Source organism: Electrona antarctica, assembly GCF_951216825.1.
Source record: "Electrona antarctica genome assembly, chromosome: 4".
NCBI lineage: Eukaryota > Metazoa > Chordata > Actinopteri > Myctophiformes > Myctophidae > Electrona > Electrona antarctica.
The window spans coordinates 38,665,081-38,680,080 of record NC_136809.1 but is presented as its reverse complement, the minus strand read 5'-3'; the positions used below and the strand labels follow the sequence as shown (position 1 = coordinate 38,680,080).

General features: G+C 45.7%; 1 protein-coding gene across 1 annotated transcript in view; it reads right to left on the bottom strand.

The window, feature by feature from the left end:
- LOC306922397 (glutamate receptor ionotropic, NMDA 2A-like) overlaps window positions 1-15,000 on the bottom strand; it is a gene marked incomplete at both ends in the record, with an annotated part of 199,283 nt that overhangs the window by 10,953 nt on the left and 173,330 nt on the right. Inside the window, 2 exon segments of the mRNA XM_079499963.1 lie at window positions 1,201-1,436; window positions 9,407-9,594. Coding sequence (XP_079356089.1) covers window positions 1,201-1,436; window positions 9,407-9,594 — 424 coding nt within the window.

Below are 15,000 nucleotides of genomic sequence, written 5' to 3'. Positions count from 1 at the left end.
TTGAGTTTGTGGATAAGGTCAACAACAACATTCAGGATGTCTTCAGAGCTTTTGGGATGCAACAATAGGAACTATTGTGCCTATAGAGTGAAAATAATGTATTCTGCCACCCGCAGATTTCACCTAGCCATAATGATCCCCTCATGACTACTGATAAGGATGCATCCATTACAACATATTGCTGAAATGTTCACATTAAAGGAGAATTCCGGACTAGCGGTTTATTCTTACCGAATTCTGATGTTATTATATAAGCACAATTTTGAGGTACTTTTACTTTACTGGCGTATAGTTCCAATTTCTGATTATTTTACTTCTACTCCACTACATCTCAGAGGCAAATATTGTACTTTTACTCCACTAGAATTATTTTAAAACTTTAGTAAACTTTTAGTTAACTTACGTTCTTTTCCCTTTTATATTTATTCAGAGAAGCCCATTGAGCCTCTTTAAGGACGCCCTGATCACTCGCGTGTAAAACACAATACTAAAATAAAAAACAATAGCAAATATTTGAACCACATTACGACGTCACAGATGCAAATACATAATGTTACTTTTGCTTAAGTAAAACATGTTGAGTTCTTGTTGCATCACTGGTGTGTCGTCGTCACAGGATATATTAAGATATGTATACAGGAGTATCTGTATACACATATCATAGGATTTATATCATATACAGTTATACAGTATTTGTAATTGTTTAAATGGATTATGAATATTATATAAGAAGGAGGTATATACCTTTTTACTTCTCCCTACTCCCTTTTGAAGATGTGATCAATAATCACATCTAGTGGCTTCTAATGATGCTATATGGGGTTGTTGCTCCACATTCCCAGATGGTATAGTGGCAGTCAGTTGTGTCTGCTGGTGTGCCTACTACATGTGATGCATTTTTAAGATTGATGTAGGCTACAATTGTATGTGTCGGCCTCATGGCGAGAACGGCATCATAGAGGCTCTAACCAGCCCTATGAGAAGCAGTTATAGATACTCATCCATGCAGGCACAGAGAGCATTGGAGAAAAAAGCTTCAATATGTTTAATAATTTATTTGATCATTTTGCTCTTGAGGGATCTGTTTTGTCTTATATGATGTGCTGTTTTCTTTTATATGGACCCACGGGTCTGAAATAAAGATTATTATTATTATTATTATTCCGTTTTTACCTGTTAGTACTATCATCATGTACTCACCCGGCTGATCATGAAGAGCAGGCCGGGCCTGCCGCTGCAGGTGCTGAAGCAGTAGCGCAGCCTCCAGTAGAACAGGTGCTCAGAGATGAAGGTGAGGATGGACAGGCCCATGGCTGTGGCCAGCATGTAGAACACCCCCGCCATGTTGTCCACGTCCAGCTGGCTGGACATCACCTCGTTCTTCTCGCTGTGACAGATGCCCGTCAGCCACTGCGCCTCCAGCTCCTCCATCTCACCTGCATTAATTAACATGAGGGCCAAATTAGCCATTGGGCCGGTGTGGGTCGGGGCCCAGGGGCCCTTGGCTCTCAGGGGCCCTTCGGGGAAACTGGACCCTGCGGTACTGGTCTGACAAGGGCACAAGCCATGACAAGGGCTCCTGGGGCCCTTTTTTGGCCGTTGATTGTGTTCAATTTAGTTAAAAAAAGATGACAAAAAAAACATTACTGGCCCAGGGGCCCTCGTAAGGTTAATCTGTCCCTGCATAACATGACAGGATAGGAGTCAAAATGAAATAAAAACATTATTTCTAATTCTTCATACTTGACTAGCAATTATTTCATTATTTTTTTTGGAAACCTTTTGGTAACATTCATGAAAATGTGCATCTATACTGACATTCCACAATAGGGTCTAGTAATATCAAACACACATAATTTGATAACTAACTAAATGAATAAATACAGGTAAATTAATAAATGAAAATAAAAAGAGCAGGTGCGCAAAGGTGCATCAAAAAGTATAGGGACAGTTGGGATGCATAATATCGTCTCTGTCGGGTGGAAAGTGGAAACCTCATATCCAAAACTATTAATTTTTGGAATTCGGCATCAAAAGTATCATATCTACAAGTTCAAAAGAAGTCCCTTCACGCCGCGTTTCGAGCTTACATTTGATGCTTTTGTGTGATCAAGGCGTTCATTTACCAAAAAACACCAAAAGTTAAAATATGGAGATAAGAAGTTTCTTGCCCGACAGCAACAGGCATCCTCAGAGAGGATAATGGAGGGAATGAAAGACTTCTTTTGTGGGCGTCCCGTTTGGCCAGAGATGCTGTGAAGTGACGGCCTGGTGGGAGAGAGAAGCAGCAGCTAGAAAGAGCATGGTTGAAAGAGAAGTGGTTTGATGAAGGCTCTGGTGGAGGACAAAGTCTGCCTTTCTTTTGTACCGCCTGTCTGTAAAAAAAGATGTGAGACTCTGCAGGTGCCTGCCAGCCGCACATGCTGTCTGAGTGCGGCTGCTGGCAGTGGATGTGACTGCCTGACTTTTCCTCTGTGAACGTGTTGTACCACAGGATGTAATGATGAACGCAAGGACTGATTCCATGCTGTTAAAGTAAGGGAGAAAAACTGCATGATGAGCCGAGGTGAGAGCCTTCATTAGCCAAAACGTCTTATCCTGTATAATCATGGGGGTACCTGCATACTTTTAAGTTGAGCCACTTTTAACCACTTGTTTCTCTCCTGTGAGCACCAGGTTGTATCGCTATCCACTGTTACAATAATGGACTACATTCTATGTTATTAAAACAAGAGAGAAAAAACAGAAGATCCGGGCACTCTAATGGTAAAAAAAAGAGAGAGGAGGAAACGGCCTTCATTCAAATCAGGCAAAGGCGTTTGTATTCTCTCATGTTGTATCCGGTACAATTCATCATGGGGTATACCTGAAACTTTTTAAACACTTTTAAACAACTTGTTTCTTCTCGTGTGAGGATTTATTTGATGTTGTTAAAACGTTTAACCCTATACTGGCTCAAGAATGTCATTTCTGTCATCTGAAAGTGTAAAGTTTGCTCTAAGGGACTCGATGGCAACCGCTAATCACATTCATAAACACCATCACATCTCTTGACCCAGACGCATTGTGAGCTTGTAGATCTGCTATTTTCAAATTATTTTTAAACATTTGAAAACTTGAAATGGGACATTCTGCATAATGAGTACTTTCTACTTTTGGTACTTTTAAGTACATTTTGAATTCCAGACTTTTACTTGTAATGGAGTATTTCTATATTGCAGTATTGATACTTTCAATTAAGTAATAACTTTGAGTACTTTTTCCACCACTTTTGTAAACACATACAAGGGGCTGTGTTGGTTACACACACCCTGCAAAAGTGTCCTCCTTTGAGGTCTTGCCAGTGGCCACCCTAGCTCGGTGGAGCCGTGCACATGCGTATGAGTCAGAGTCCTGCAACGGGTCGGCTACCTGCGGATACCCCGTGGGTACCCGAGTTTGACGGGTGGGAACGGGCAGAAAATATACTTTTATAAGTTAACGGGTGCGGGTACGGGCGGGACGCAATGAAACACGGGTGGGTGACCTTTTTTAATCAGTGGACCCGCATTGCACCATGTTATAAACAGCAGCTGAGATGGGGGTTTTCCTCAACAGCGGTTGAGAAAGTTAAATCCGTCACATGCCCAAGGAATCGTCAGTGAAGTCACATCACTGCCGATTCCTTCATAATGGCGTTCTGTTTCTGCTGCTGTGCTTCCCTGTGCTACTTCCTTGTTGCATAGCAGTGACATCACGGCCGAATCCTTGCTTCCTTATCGTAGCATTTCATGTGTGGAGTTTATTTTTTTATCACCAGGCTGCAGGCTGTAGCCTATATTTTCGTTCGCGCTGATGAAACACCAAGGGATTATAATGCAAACATTCAACACAAGATGTAAAGCTAACCCAGGTAATGTTGGCCTAATGCGTCACTCTAAGTGTAAATGAAGTAAAAAACGATTAGCCTGAGTGATTGTGATTGTTTGAAACAGCCTTGGATCAAGACGGTCGACTCATCAGGCTAATCTTTTTTTTTATCATCCTCTCCTTGTTGATATATTATGCCAATATGCCATTTAGGTCGAAATCATGATATAACTTTATGTTGTGATAATAAGCAGCAGTAGCCTCAGTCAACTCTGTTCCGTGTGCAACGCACTGCAGCCGGCATTTTTACATTTAAATTATATATATTTTTAGGGGCATGTCATGTGTGAATACATGTAGATCACAATCTACCTTTAGGGCACCCCTGGTGTACAACCGTCTCTATGTGAGGCTCACTCTCTGTGTGTGTGTGTGTGTGTGTTGCATGCACGCCTTGCACGGGTATAATAGGTGTCTGTGTGTGTGTGGTGCATGCACGCCTTGCACGGGTATAATAGGTGTCTGTGTGTGTGTGGTGCATGCACGCCTTGCACGGGTATAATAGGTGTCTGTGTGTGTGTGGTGCATGCACGCCTTGCACGGGTATAATAGGTGTCTGTGTGTGTGTGGTGCATGCATGCCTTGCACGGGTATAATAGGTGTCTGTGTGTGTGTGGTGCATGCACGCCTTGCACGGGTATAATAGGTGTCTGTGTGTGTGTGGTGCATGCACGCCTTGCACGGGTATAATAGGTGTCTGTGTGTGTGTGTGGTGCATGCACGCCTTGCACGGGTATAATAGGTGTCTGTGTGTGTGTGGTGCATGCACGCCTTGCACGGGTATAATAGGTGTCTGTGTGTGTGTGGTGCATGCACGCCTTGCACGGGTATAATAGGTGTCTGTGTGTGTGTGGTGCATGCACGCCTTGCACGGGTATAATAGGTGTGAGGGACATGTTAGCACGCTCAGTATGTTGGTGTTAATCAGACATGGGCATTTAACTAAGCGGCTCCATCTCTCTATCTATGTGTATGTCTCTCTCTCCCGCTCTCTCTCTCTCTGTGTGTCCACTGGCCATAATGGATGCAGTCTCAGGGGCCAGGTCTACAATCTGTCTACCCAGAGCATTTAGTGAGCTGCCAGAGTCTGTCTGCCATACACCATAACTATGGTAAAGACACGCTGGAACACTTCTCTTCCCAGCGACCTATAGCATCGTGCTTCATTCAGCGACCTATAGCATCGTGCTTCATTCAGCGACCTATAGCATCGTGCTTCATTCAGCGACCTATAGCATCGTGCTTCATTCAGCGACCTATAGCATCGTGCTTCATTCAGCGACCTATAGCATCGTGCTTCATTCAGCGACCTATAGCATCGTGCTTCATTCAGCGACCTATAGCATCGTGCTTCATTCAGCGACCTATAGCATCGTGCTTCATTCAGCGACCTATAGCATCGTGCTTCATTCAGCGACCTATAGCATCGTGCTTCATTCAGCGACCTATAGCATCGTGCTTCATTCAGCGACCTATAGCATCGTGCTTCATTCAGCGACCTATAGCATCGTGCTTCCTTCAGCGACCTATAGCATCGTGCTTCATTCAGCGACCTATAGCATCGTGCTTCATTCAGCGACCTATAGCATCGTGCTTCATTCAGCGACCTATAGCATCGTGCTTCATTCAGCGACCTATAGCATCGTGCTTCATTCAGCGACCTATAGCATCGTGCTTCATTCAGCGACCTATAGCATCGTGCTTCATTCAGCGACCTATAGCATCGTGCTTCATTCAGCGACCTATAGCATCGTGCTTCCTTCAGCGACCTATAGCATCGTGCTTCATTCAGCGACCTATAGCATCGTGCTTCATTCAGCGACCTATAGCATCGTGCTTCATTCAGCGACCTATAGCATCGTGCTTCATTAAGCCATCTCGGCATTTGCCTTTGTTTTTGCAGAACTGGGCGAGGAGGCCTGACGCCATGGGGGTGCCAGAGGGGGCCTGACGCCATGGGGGTGCCAGAGGAGGCCTGAGGCCATGGGGGTGCCAGAGGAGGCCTGACGCCATGGGGGTGCCAGAGGAGGCCTGACGCCATGGGGGTTCCAGAGGAGGCCTGACGCCATGGGGGTGCCAGAGGGGGCCTGACGCCATGGGGGTGCCAGAGGGGGCCTGACGCCATGGGGGTGCCAGAGGAGGCCCGACGCCATGGGGGTGCCAGAGGGGGCCTGACGCCATGGGGGTGCCAGAGGGGGCCTGACGCCATGGGGGTGCCAGAGGGGGCCTGACGCCATGGGGGTGCCAGAGGGGGCCTGACGCCATGGGGGTGCCAGAGGGGGCCTGACGCCATGGGGGTGCCAGAGGAGGCCTGACGCCATGGGGTGCCAGAGGGGGCCCGACGCCATGGGGGTGCCAGAGGGGGCCTGACGCCATGGGGGTGCCAGAGGGGGCCTGACACCATGGGGGTGCCAGAGGGGGCCTGACGCCATGAGGGTGCCAGAGGGGGCCTGGCACCCTCAGTTGCAAATTCTACCCCCTCAGTTTAAGTTTTATGTGCATATTGTTTTACTATTTCAAAATATATGTGTTCCCCCTTGCTATTTTCAAATCATTTCATCCTGGAGCCGAGCCTGGGGTGATTCAACCAGAAAATAGATACACCTTTATTGATCCTGTGGGGGGAATTCAGTCGCAAAGAGACTCACAGACAGATACACAAGCTTCAACAAAATGGTGACTGTATTGTTCCCATGTGCAAGAACTCATTCTAAGAACTCATTAATTCTGTCTCATTCGGACAGTTTCGCCTTCTCAGTAAATTTCCTATGGATTTAAAACTAGAGACGGATGATAATGTGTTTTACAGAGGACTCAAATTATGGTGAAATCAAATCAATCAAACTCTGCTCACATGTATAGTTTCTGACTGGTTATTGGAATAATTGTCTACTTTTGTTTCACACGTTAATGTATTTGGTCTGATTTTGATTTGGCCAAATGATGGAAAGTTGGAAACCAAATGGACCCTTAATAGATCTTATAATTATGTCAAATAAATAAACATAATGTAATATTAAGAGTATAAGAGAAGTACTGTCGGATACAACAATACAAAGGGAAGAAATAACAATACAAAAGCACCATGAATAATAAGAAATAGTTAAACGTTTGGAGAGGATCCGTTGCTCTTTTGATCCTCCTGGCTGTGTCTAACAAACACGGTAATTTAACGACACAATGTCGAGTCGTTATCATAACCATGATAAGTCCTCGTTTATTGTTCTTTCAGCTAAACTATTTTGTGCAAATAACGCAGATGACATCGAGGACATTTGAGCAGAACAACGGTTGGAACTGTTCAAACGTTGCGTGTGTCAAACGCTGCATGCGTGTGACTGCTGCATGCGTGTGACTGCTGCATGCGTGTGAGTGCTGCATGCGTGTGACTGCTGCATGCGTGTGGCTGCTGCATGCGTGTGACTGCTGCATGCGTGTGAGTGCTGCATGTGTGTGGCTGCTGCATGCGTGTGACTGCTGCATGCGTGTGACTGCTGCATGCGTGTGGCTACTGCATGCGTGTGACTGCTGCATGCGTGTGACTGCTACATGCGTGTGGCTGCTGCATGCGTGTGACTGCTGCATGTGTGTGACTGCTGCATGTGTGTGAGTGCTGCATGCGTGTGACTGCTGCATGCGTGTGGACATGCTATCTTCGCTGTTGGGTGGAAACCTCATATGTCCAAAACTGCTACTTTTCAGGATTCAAATGAAAAAAGAACGAGTGTTCTGCAGTTAACGTTAGAATAGAAAAGTTAGAATAGGGAGATAAGAGGTTTCTGCCCGACAACAACAATATGCAAAGCGTCCCTCCGCTCGTGAAAAGTACTTCTGTGGAAACCACAGAAAGCAACACAGTGGCGTTGCTGTGTGGATGTCTGTGATGTCTGCTATAGTACCACTCCACACAGCCATAGCATCCTATAGCCTGGGGGGAGGATGGGTCTGAAAGGTTATTATTTGACAAAAGATGACATAGTTGTCTCTGGACCAAATTTGAAAAATGATACATATAGGCGAGTAGTTTGCAAGCCTGTGTGTGCAGACAGACATAAAGACAGACAGACATGCATGGGGGAGAATGCCTTTGGCCATGGAGATAAAAATAGAGGGTTAAGGAAGGAGGGAGGGAGACGGGGGGGAAATAAATCGACGAATAGGTTAGGGATGGAGAGATGGAAAAAATAGCATGGGATTGGGAAGAATGCAAGGTTAGGAGTGATGGAATATTAATGGAAGGATAGCAAGGATGGGGAGGAAGGAAGAACAGGGAAGGATAGGGAGGGAGGAAGGGGTCAAGGCTATAATTTCGTAATAAATAAATAAAGGCTGATAAAGCCAAACATAGCCAACCTTTACAAGCGCACAACACAGTGGGTCCGCAACGTGTATAGAGCTTTTCGGTCGGACTTAACAGAGAGGGAGAGAGAGGGCGAGAGAGGTGTCGATCCTGGGCAGGATGGAGAAGAGATGGAATGGGGCGAGAGAGGTGAAGTGGTAAATAAATGGTAATGGAAGAGAGACAGGGGTAGAGGAGGAGGAGAGCGGGGTGAATTGATAGTGATGGAGTGATAGAGATGGGAGGAGGAATTATTACACACGGGCCTCCCTGTGTGTGTGTGTGTGTGTGTGTGTGTGTGTGTGTGTGTGTGTCTGTGTGTGTGTGTGTGTGTGTGTGTGTGTGTGTGTGTGTGTGTGTGTGTGTGTGTGTGCGTGCGTGTGTGTGTGTGTGTGCACTCGTCTTTTTTCCATTCACACATTCACAGGCTATTATACACAATCTGAAGCATAACATACACACGCACACGCACACGCACACGCGCACGCGCACACACACTAATGATGATGAAATGGTGTGTTAAGAGTGGCGTGTGATAGAGAGAGAGAGAGAGAGAGAGAGAGAGAGAGAGAGAGAAACAGACTACAGAGAGAGAGAGACTAAAGAGGGGGAGGGGTGAACCAGTGAAGTTTGAAGTCCCAAGGCAATGCGCGACACGCACGCATGCACAGACGCACGCACGCACGGCACTTAGAACTGTGCCCATGTGACTCCTTTGTTGACTATGCTACTGCTGTACACTTTAGTTATTATTACTGAAGTTCCACCACAGTGTATCAAAGAACATTGACTGTTATTATTGTATGTGTGTGTTCACACAGACATTCATACATTGATGGCAGAGGAAACCATGCAAGGCACCAACCTGCATATTGTGGCAACTCTACTCCTGAGCCACTGCCGCCCCACACGCTGCCTCAAGCTACAGAAACAGGAGATAGGCTCCTGCCCTATGTATTTTTTTATGTATTTGATGTATTTCCATGTGTTGTTCTTGCTTACTGTAAATCGCTCTGGATTAAGAGGGGGGGGGGGGGGGGGGGGGGGGTCAGATCAACAGGAATTAATTCTGTACTGGCCATATATGAAGTATATATCTTGAGTGTACAGGGTTTGATGAGGTCAGATCAACATATGGAATGTCAGAACAGGTCTCACCGTCCCCTATAATGCCCAGTATGGCCAGGTCCACGTGGCGTTTCCAGTAGGATCCTTTCTGCAGCGCGATGCCGTAGCCGGTGGTGGCGAAGATGTATCCGCTGCCGATGGTCACCAGCTTGCAGCCGTCGTCTCGTCCCGCCATGTAGTTGAGCACCGCCGCGTCGTAGATGAACGCATCCAGCTTCCTGTACAGCAGGAAGACACACAACACTCTCTGTTTAGTGCTTCCTGTACAGCAGGAAGACACACAACACTCTCTGTTTAGTGCTTCCTGTACAGCAGGGAGACACACAACACTCTCTGTTTAGTGCTTCCTGTACAGCAAGAAGACACACAACACTCTCTGTTTAGCGCTTCCTGTACAGCAGGGAGACACATTAGTGCTTCCTGTACAGCAGGGAGACACATTAGTGCTTCCTGTACAGCAGGGAGACACATTAGTGCTTCCTGTACAGCAGGGAGACACATTAGTGCTTCCCGTACAGCAGGGAGACACATTAGTGCTTCCCGTACAGCAGGGAGACACATTAGTGCTTCCCGTACAGCAGGGAGACACATTAGTGCTTCCTGTACAGCAGGGAGACACATTAGTGCTTCCTGTACAGCAGGGAGACACATTAGTGCTTCCTGTACAGCAGGGAGACACACAGCACTCTCTGTTTGGTGCCTTTCTTTGTTTTGTTTTTTGCTGGTTTTTCAACTCATTTAGTTTCCAAACATTTTCGACATTTAAAAAAAATTGTAAACATAGACGTATAAGCTCGCAGTTAATTCAGAACCATGGACAGCAGCCACCGTTATTTCAGAACCATGGACAGCAGCTACAGTTATTTCAGAACCATGGACAGCAGCTACAATTACTTCAGGACCATGGACAGCAGCCACATTTATTTCAGAACCATGGACAGCAGCTACAATTACTTCAGGACCATGGACAGCAGCTACAATTACTTCAGGACCATGGACAGCAGCCACAGTTATTTGAGAACCATGGGCAGCAGCTACTGTTACTTCAGGGTCATGGACACTATAGCAGTACTTCAGGGCCATGGACAGCAGCCGCATACATCTCAGCACTGTTTTCAGCTTGACCAACTCAGTGACCTTGTGGTTAGCGTGTCCGCCCTAAAACTCGAAGGTCAGGGTTCGCTCCCCGGTCGGGTCATACCAAAGACTCTGAAAATGGGACCCAATGCATCGCTGCTTGGCATCAAGGGTTGGATAGGGGGTAACATACTAGCGCCATGTCCAGGGGGTGTACTTGTACATCAAGCCGCCTCACGCTACAGAAACAGGAGATAGGCTCCTGCCCTATATGGCTTTCTCTCTCTCTCTCTCTCTCTCTCTCTCTCTCTCTCTCTCTCTCTCTCTCTCTCTCTCTCTCTCTCTCTCCCTCTCTCCCTCTCTCTCTCTCTCTCTCTCTCTCTCTCTCTCTCTGTCTCTCACCCTTTCTGCCAATTATACTTTGTGATCCTATATTAAAATTGGCTAGAGGCCGAGGGTGGGTGGACAGACGTAACATCCAGACTGTTTAGGGGTCTGCTATGACAATAGCCAGACAAAAATACTAAATTGAACACATGTGGGGCCTTTTATAACACTTCAAATGGCCATAAGTCTGTAAACATTGTTCTGAACCCCTTTTGTCATCAGGGAGCAAGGCTTGTACACTGTCTGTGTACAAAATCCTAATTTAGTTTGTGAAATGAACACTCTTCACTGTGTAGTTTTCACATTCCACGGATTGGTCCTTCAGGAATGTCAGTGGTGGACACTTCAGCACACCTTCAGCAGCATTTCAGAGACTCTGGGCTCCAATTTTGTCGCAGCCTTTACCCGCAGCGCGGCCCGCAATTCAGCCGCTGCCCGAACATTACGAATATAGGAGCTTTCTCTGTCCCTTAATGCTATTTTCGTCCCGCGTCACCCGCTATCTTTTTTGCCGACAGCGGTATTTGCGCCTAGAGGTGTGGTCATCGTGTTGGCACGCTTTCCCCTAAATTGCTATTTTGGTCACATACATTTGGGAAGTCGATAGCGGAGTTTAAAAGCACCCGTTCGGTAGGCACGCCGCACGTGCCTCAATGGATATGCCTGCAGGCACAGACAGGCTGCCTCATCTCTCCTTATTCTCTTTGTAATTTTCCTATAATCAGCAGAAGTCGAGTGCCTGCCACTTCCTTGTGTCCATTGTGTTTATATAATTGTATAGTCAAATAAGTTATTTGTGCACGATTCCATTTCCATTTGCTCTTTCAGTTCATGATCACCCCAGCAGCAAATGGGGTTTATTGACCGTTTCGCTTCATACCGTTCCGTAGAGACGGCCTACACGCATTTTTTGAATTTTTAAAAATGAGCAAGATTTGAGCGAGTTGTGACTCAATGAAAAGACGAGTGTTCTTGGCTCTGAGCGTGTGGAGAAAAAAACGGCACAAAAAAGGCACAAGGGGGGGGGGGGGGGGGGGGGGAGCAGCGGCAGCGGCTATGAAGCAATATAGCACTAACGGGCGACGGGTAAGGGATCTATTAAAGGGATCTCTTAAAGCCAAGACTGGTGATTGGTTCAATGTGGTTTAATTATTTCAACGCCCAAACCACACCTATGCATAATATAACGGGTAACGGAGGTGTTTAAGGGATTTAGACAGGTAACCAAAATACCAACTTTAGTGGGGGAACACCATTTCCCCACTCCTAAAACCCCAAATAGTGGCTTTAGAAAGATGAGACAAAACTGGAGCCCACAGAGTTATGGCTGCTAATTGAGCGGTAAGGGCTGTCCATACCAAGCACGGTAACCGTAGAACTTATACATATTATTTTACAAGCCTTGCTTCCTGATGAGAATGGGAGATACATTATCATAAATGTATACAGACGTGGGAGTCAACCCAGGGCAAAGCCAGGATAGGCAAGAAGACGCGCACCACCTACATAGATGCACTGCGGCATGACAGTTTAGCTAACAGCACTATAGTGGTCAAGATCCTGATGTTAAATAGGAGAGTGTGGAGGGCAGAGATTCAGTAGTTCCGAGTTGGTGTCATAGTTGTGGTGTGGAATCTACTATCTATCCACTCTAATGTATTTATAGTAGCAGTTATCATGCTCGGTGTGGACAGCCCTTTAGCCTTACAGGATACACAGAAGGACAGTGATGGGTCCATTTCCACATGCTCAGAGGTAAATGTTCAGTATTTTTGCAGTGTAGCTGCAGCAGTCCCTGAATAACCCAGGCTAACTTGCCCACACAATTCCAACAGAGCGGCTAAAAAAATAGATCATGCATCAGCCAACATAGTCTCACTCTCAAGCCGTAATATTACGGCTGTATCTAGGCTGTTCAACAAGCCGCGTGGAGCTAAACATGAGAGTTAAAGAGACAATGTATGACGCGCACGCACAAATAATTCAGCTCCACTCCAATCCATGAGTTTGACCATGTATTCTCCACAACACGTTAGAAATGTACAACAGTTCCCATCAAACAATTTGCTAAACGCGGCTGTTACTGTGTTTAGGTTGTGTTTCCAGCGGTCAACAGAAATTGTCACCTCCCACGCTCACTCCGCTAATAAGGCGCACTGCCTGAAGCAGACTAGAGGGTACCCCCGAAATGTCAAATATTTCCGTAATGGTTGAAATCTGTCCCCAGCCATGATCCCCTTGACAGCACAGGTGTAAGATCAGGTTGCATCACCAGACCCATCCATCCATCTATAACCGCTTCCTCCTGGGCAATACCAAGGCATTCCAAGGCCTTTGTGGAAATATAATACCACTTTGGTCTGCCAGGAGATCTCTTCTCAGTGGGGCCAAGTGCACCAAGGACCTCCCTAGTCGGGAGACACTCAGGAGGCATCCGTACTAGATGCCCGGACCACTTTAAAGGGGAATTTCTCCCTAACCCTTTTTTTACAAAAGTAAGTTGATAATTATGTATATTGACCAAAATAAATGATTAAAAAATAAATAAAGATATAGGGGAGCTGAAGCTGCAGCTGGAGCTGGAGCTGCTGCTGGAGGGGTCTAACGCTAGAACTCCTATTCAATCGCGCAATTGTTTTTTGTTTTAGATGATGTGACAGCAACACGTTAGACCCCTCCAGGAGCAGCTCCAGCTTCAGCTCCCCTATATCTTTATTTATTTATTTATTTTTTGTCAATATACATAATTATCAACTTACTTTTGTAAAAAAGGGTTAGGGAGAAATTCCCCTTTAAGCTGGCTCCTTTCCAATTCTTTAATTTTTAACCCATTTTTTTCACCTATCAATTATCTAATTTAACCCAGGACCTTCTAGCTGTGAGGCGACAGCACTACCGACTGTGCCACCGTGACCCTAGCTGGCTCCTTTCCAAGTCCATCCTAATGATGAACCGCACTCCAACCGAACGGTGTACATTAACCACAGCACTCCAACCGAACGGTGTACATTAACCACAGCACTCCAACCGAACGGTGTACATTAACCACAGCACTCCAACCGAACGGTGTACATTAACCACAGCAAGGCAAAAACTGCTAATGGCGCCGTATTTTTTTTTTTATTCCTGTGAGAAAGAAAGTAAGTGATTAAACTACTACTAAAAAAGAGAGTGAAAAAAATAACAAAGCACTCAATCTCCTTTTACTGAACTAAAAAGCCTTCATTAAATTGGCTGCACCATGATAGCAGAGCCAGTGCATGTCGGCAAACACTGTGCTCCCTGGCTGATGATCTGTGCAGACAGAGGTTTACCATCATGGCAACACACAGCCGATTTAATAAGAGGCTTTTTGGTTTCCCTAACTCTGGAGATTAAATGTGCCAATTGGAGTTTTGGTTTTAATACTTCAACCACTTAAACGCCCAGCATCCGTATTGTGGGGAAAGCTTCCTCTGAAAGTAGCCGATCGACAAGGTCACAACGTGTTGCTACGCAATGCGTTGTGACCTTGTAGATCAGCTATTATCAGCTAAAAGCTTTCCCCACAATAACAGAAAACAGAAAGGAACACTTTAGACTTCTCCTGGTTAATTTAACTCTGAGAGTTACAGACCCATGCATAAGGGTCTATTTGGACCCCCTGCTGCTCCCCGGGCTCGAGGCTGACAACCAGAGTGGTCTAATCCAGTGGTTCTCAACCTGTGGGTTGGGACCCCCAAATGATATGGGGGTTCTCACTCAACAGTAAACAAACAATTAACGTACAGTATCTACAAGTGTATCTGCACATTTGACAATTGAATTACTTTGAAATGAAAATTTAAAGATTCCATTACTGTGTGGAGAGTAATCAATAAACTATTACTATTTCTTTGCATAGTAGGAGATCAAGGCAGGAAAGAATAAAGTAAAGCGTTTCAGATATTTAGAAGTTTATACCACAGGGTCACACAAAAGCATCAAAAGTGGCAGATCCACAAGCTTGACGATTTGAGCAAAATGTGAAACATGGAGATACAAGGGTTCTGCCCAACGCCAGCAGCAATATACAATGCAGTATATTATGTTGAGAACCATACATTAAGACCATTTGTTCCCATTTGGACTACTCTTCAGAGTTAATTTAACATTGGTGTGTGTGTGTGTGTGTGTGTGTG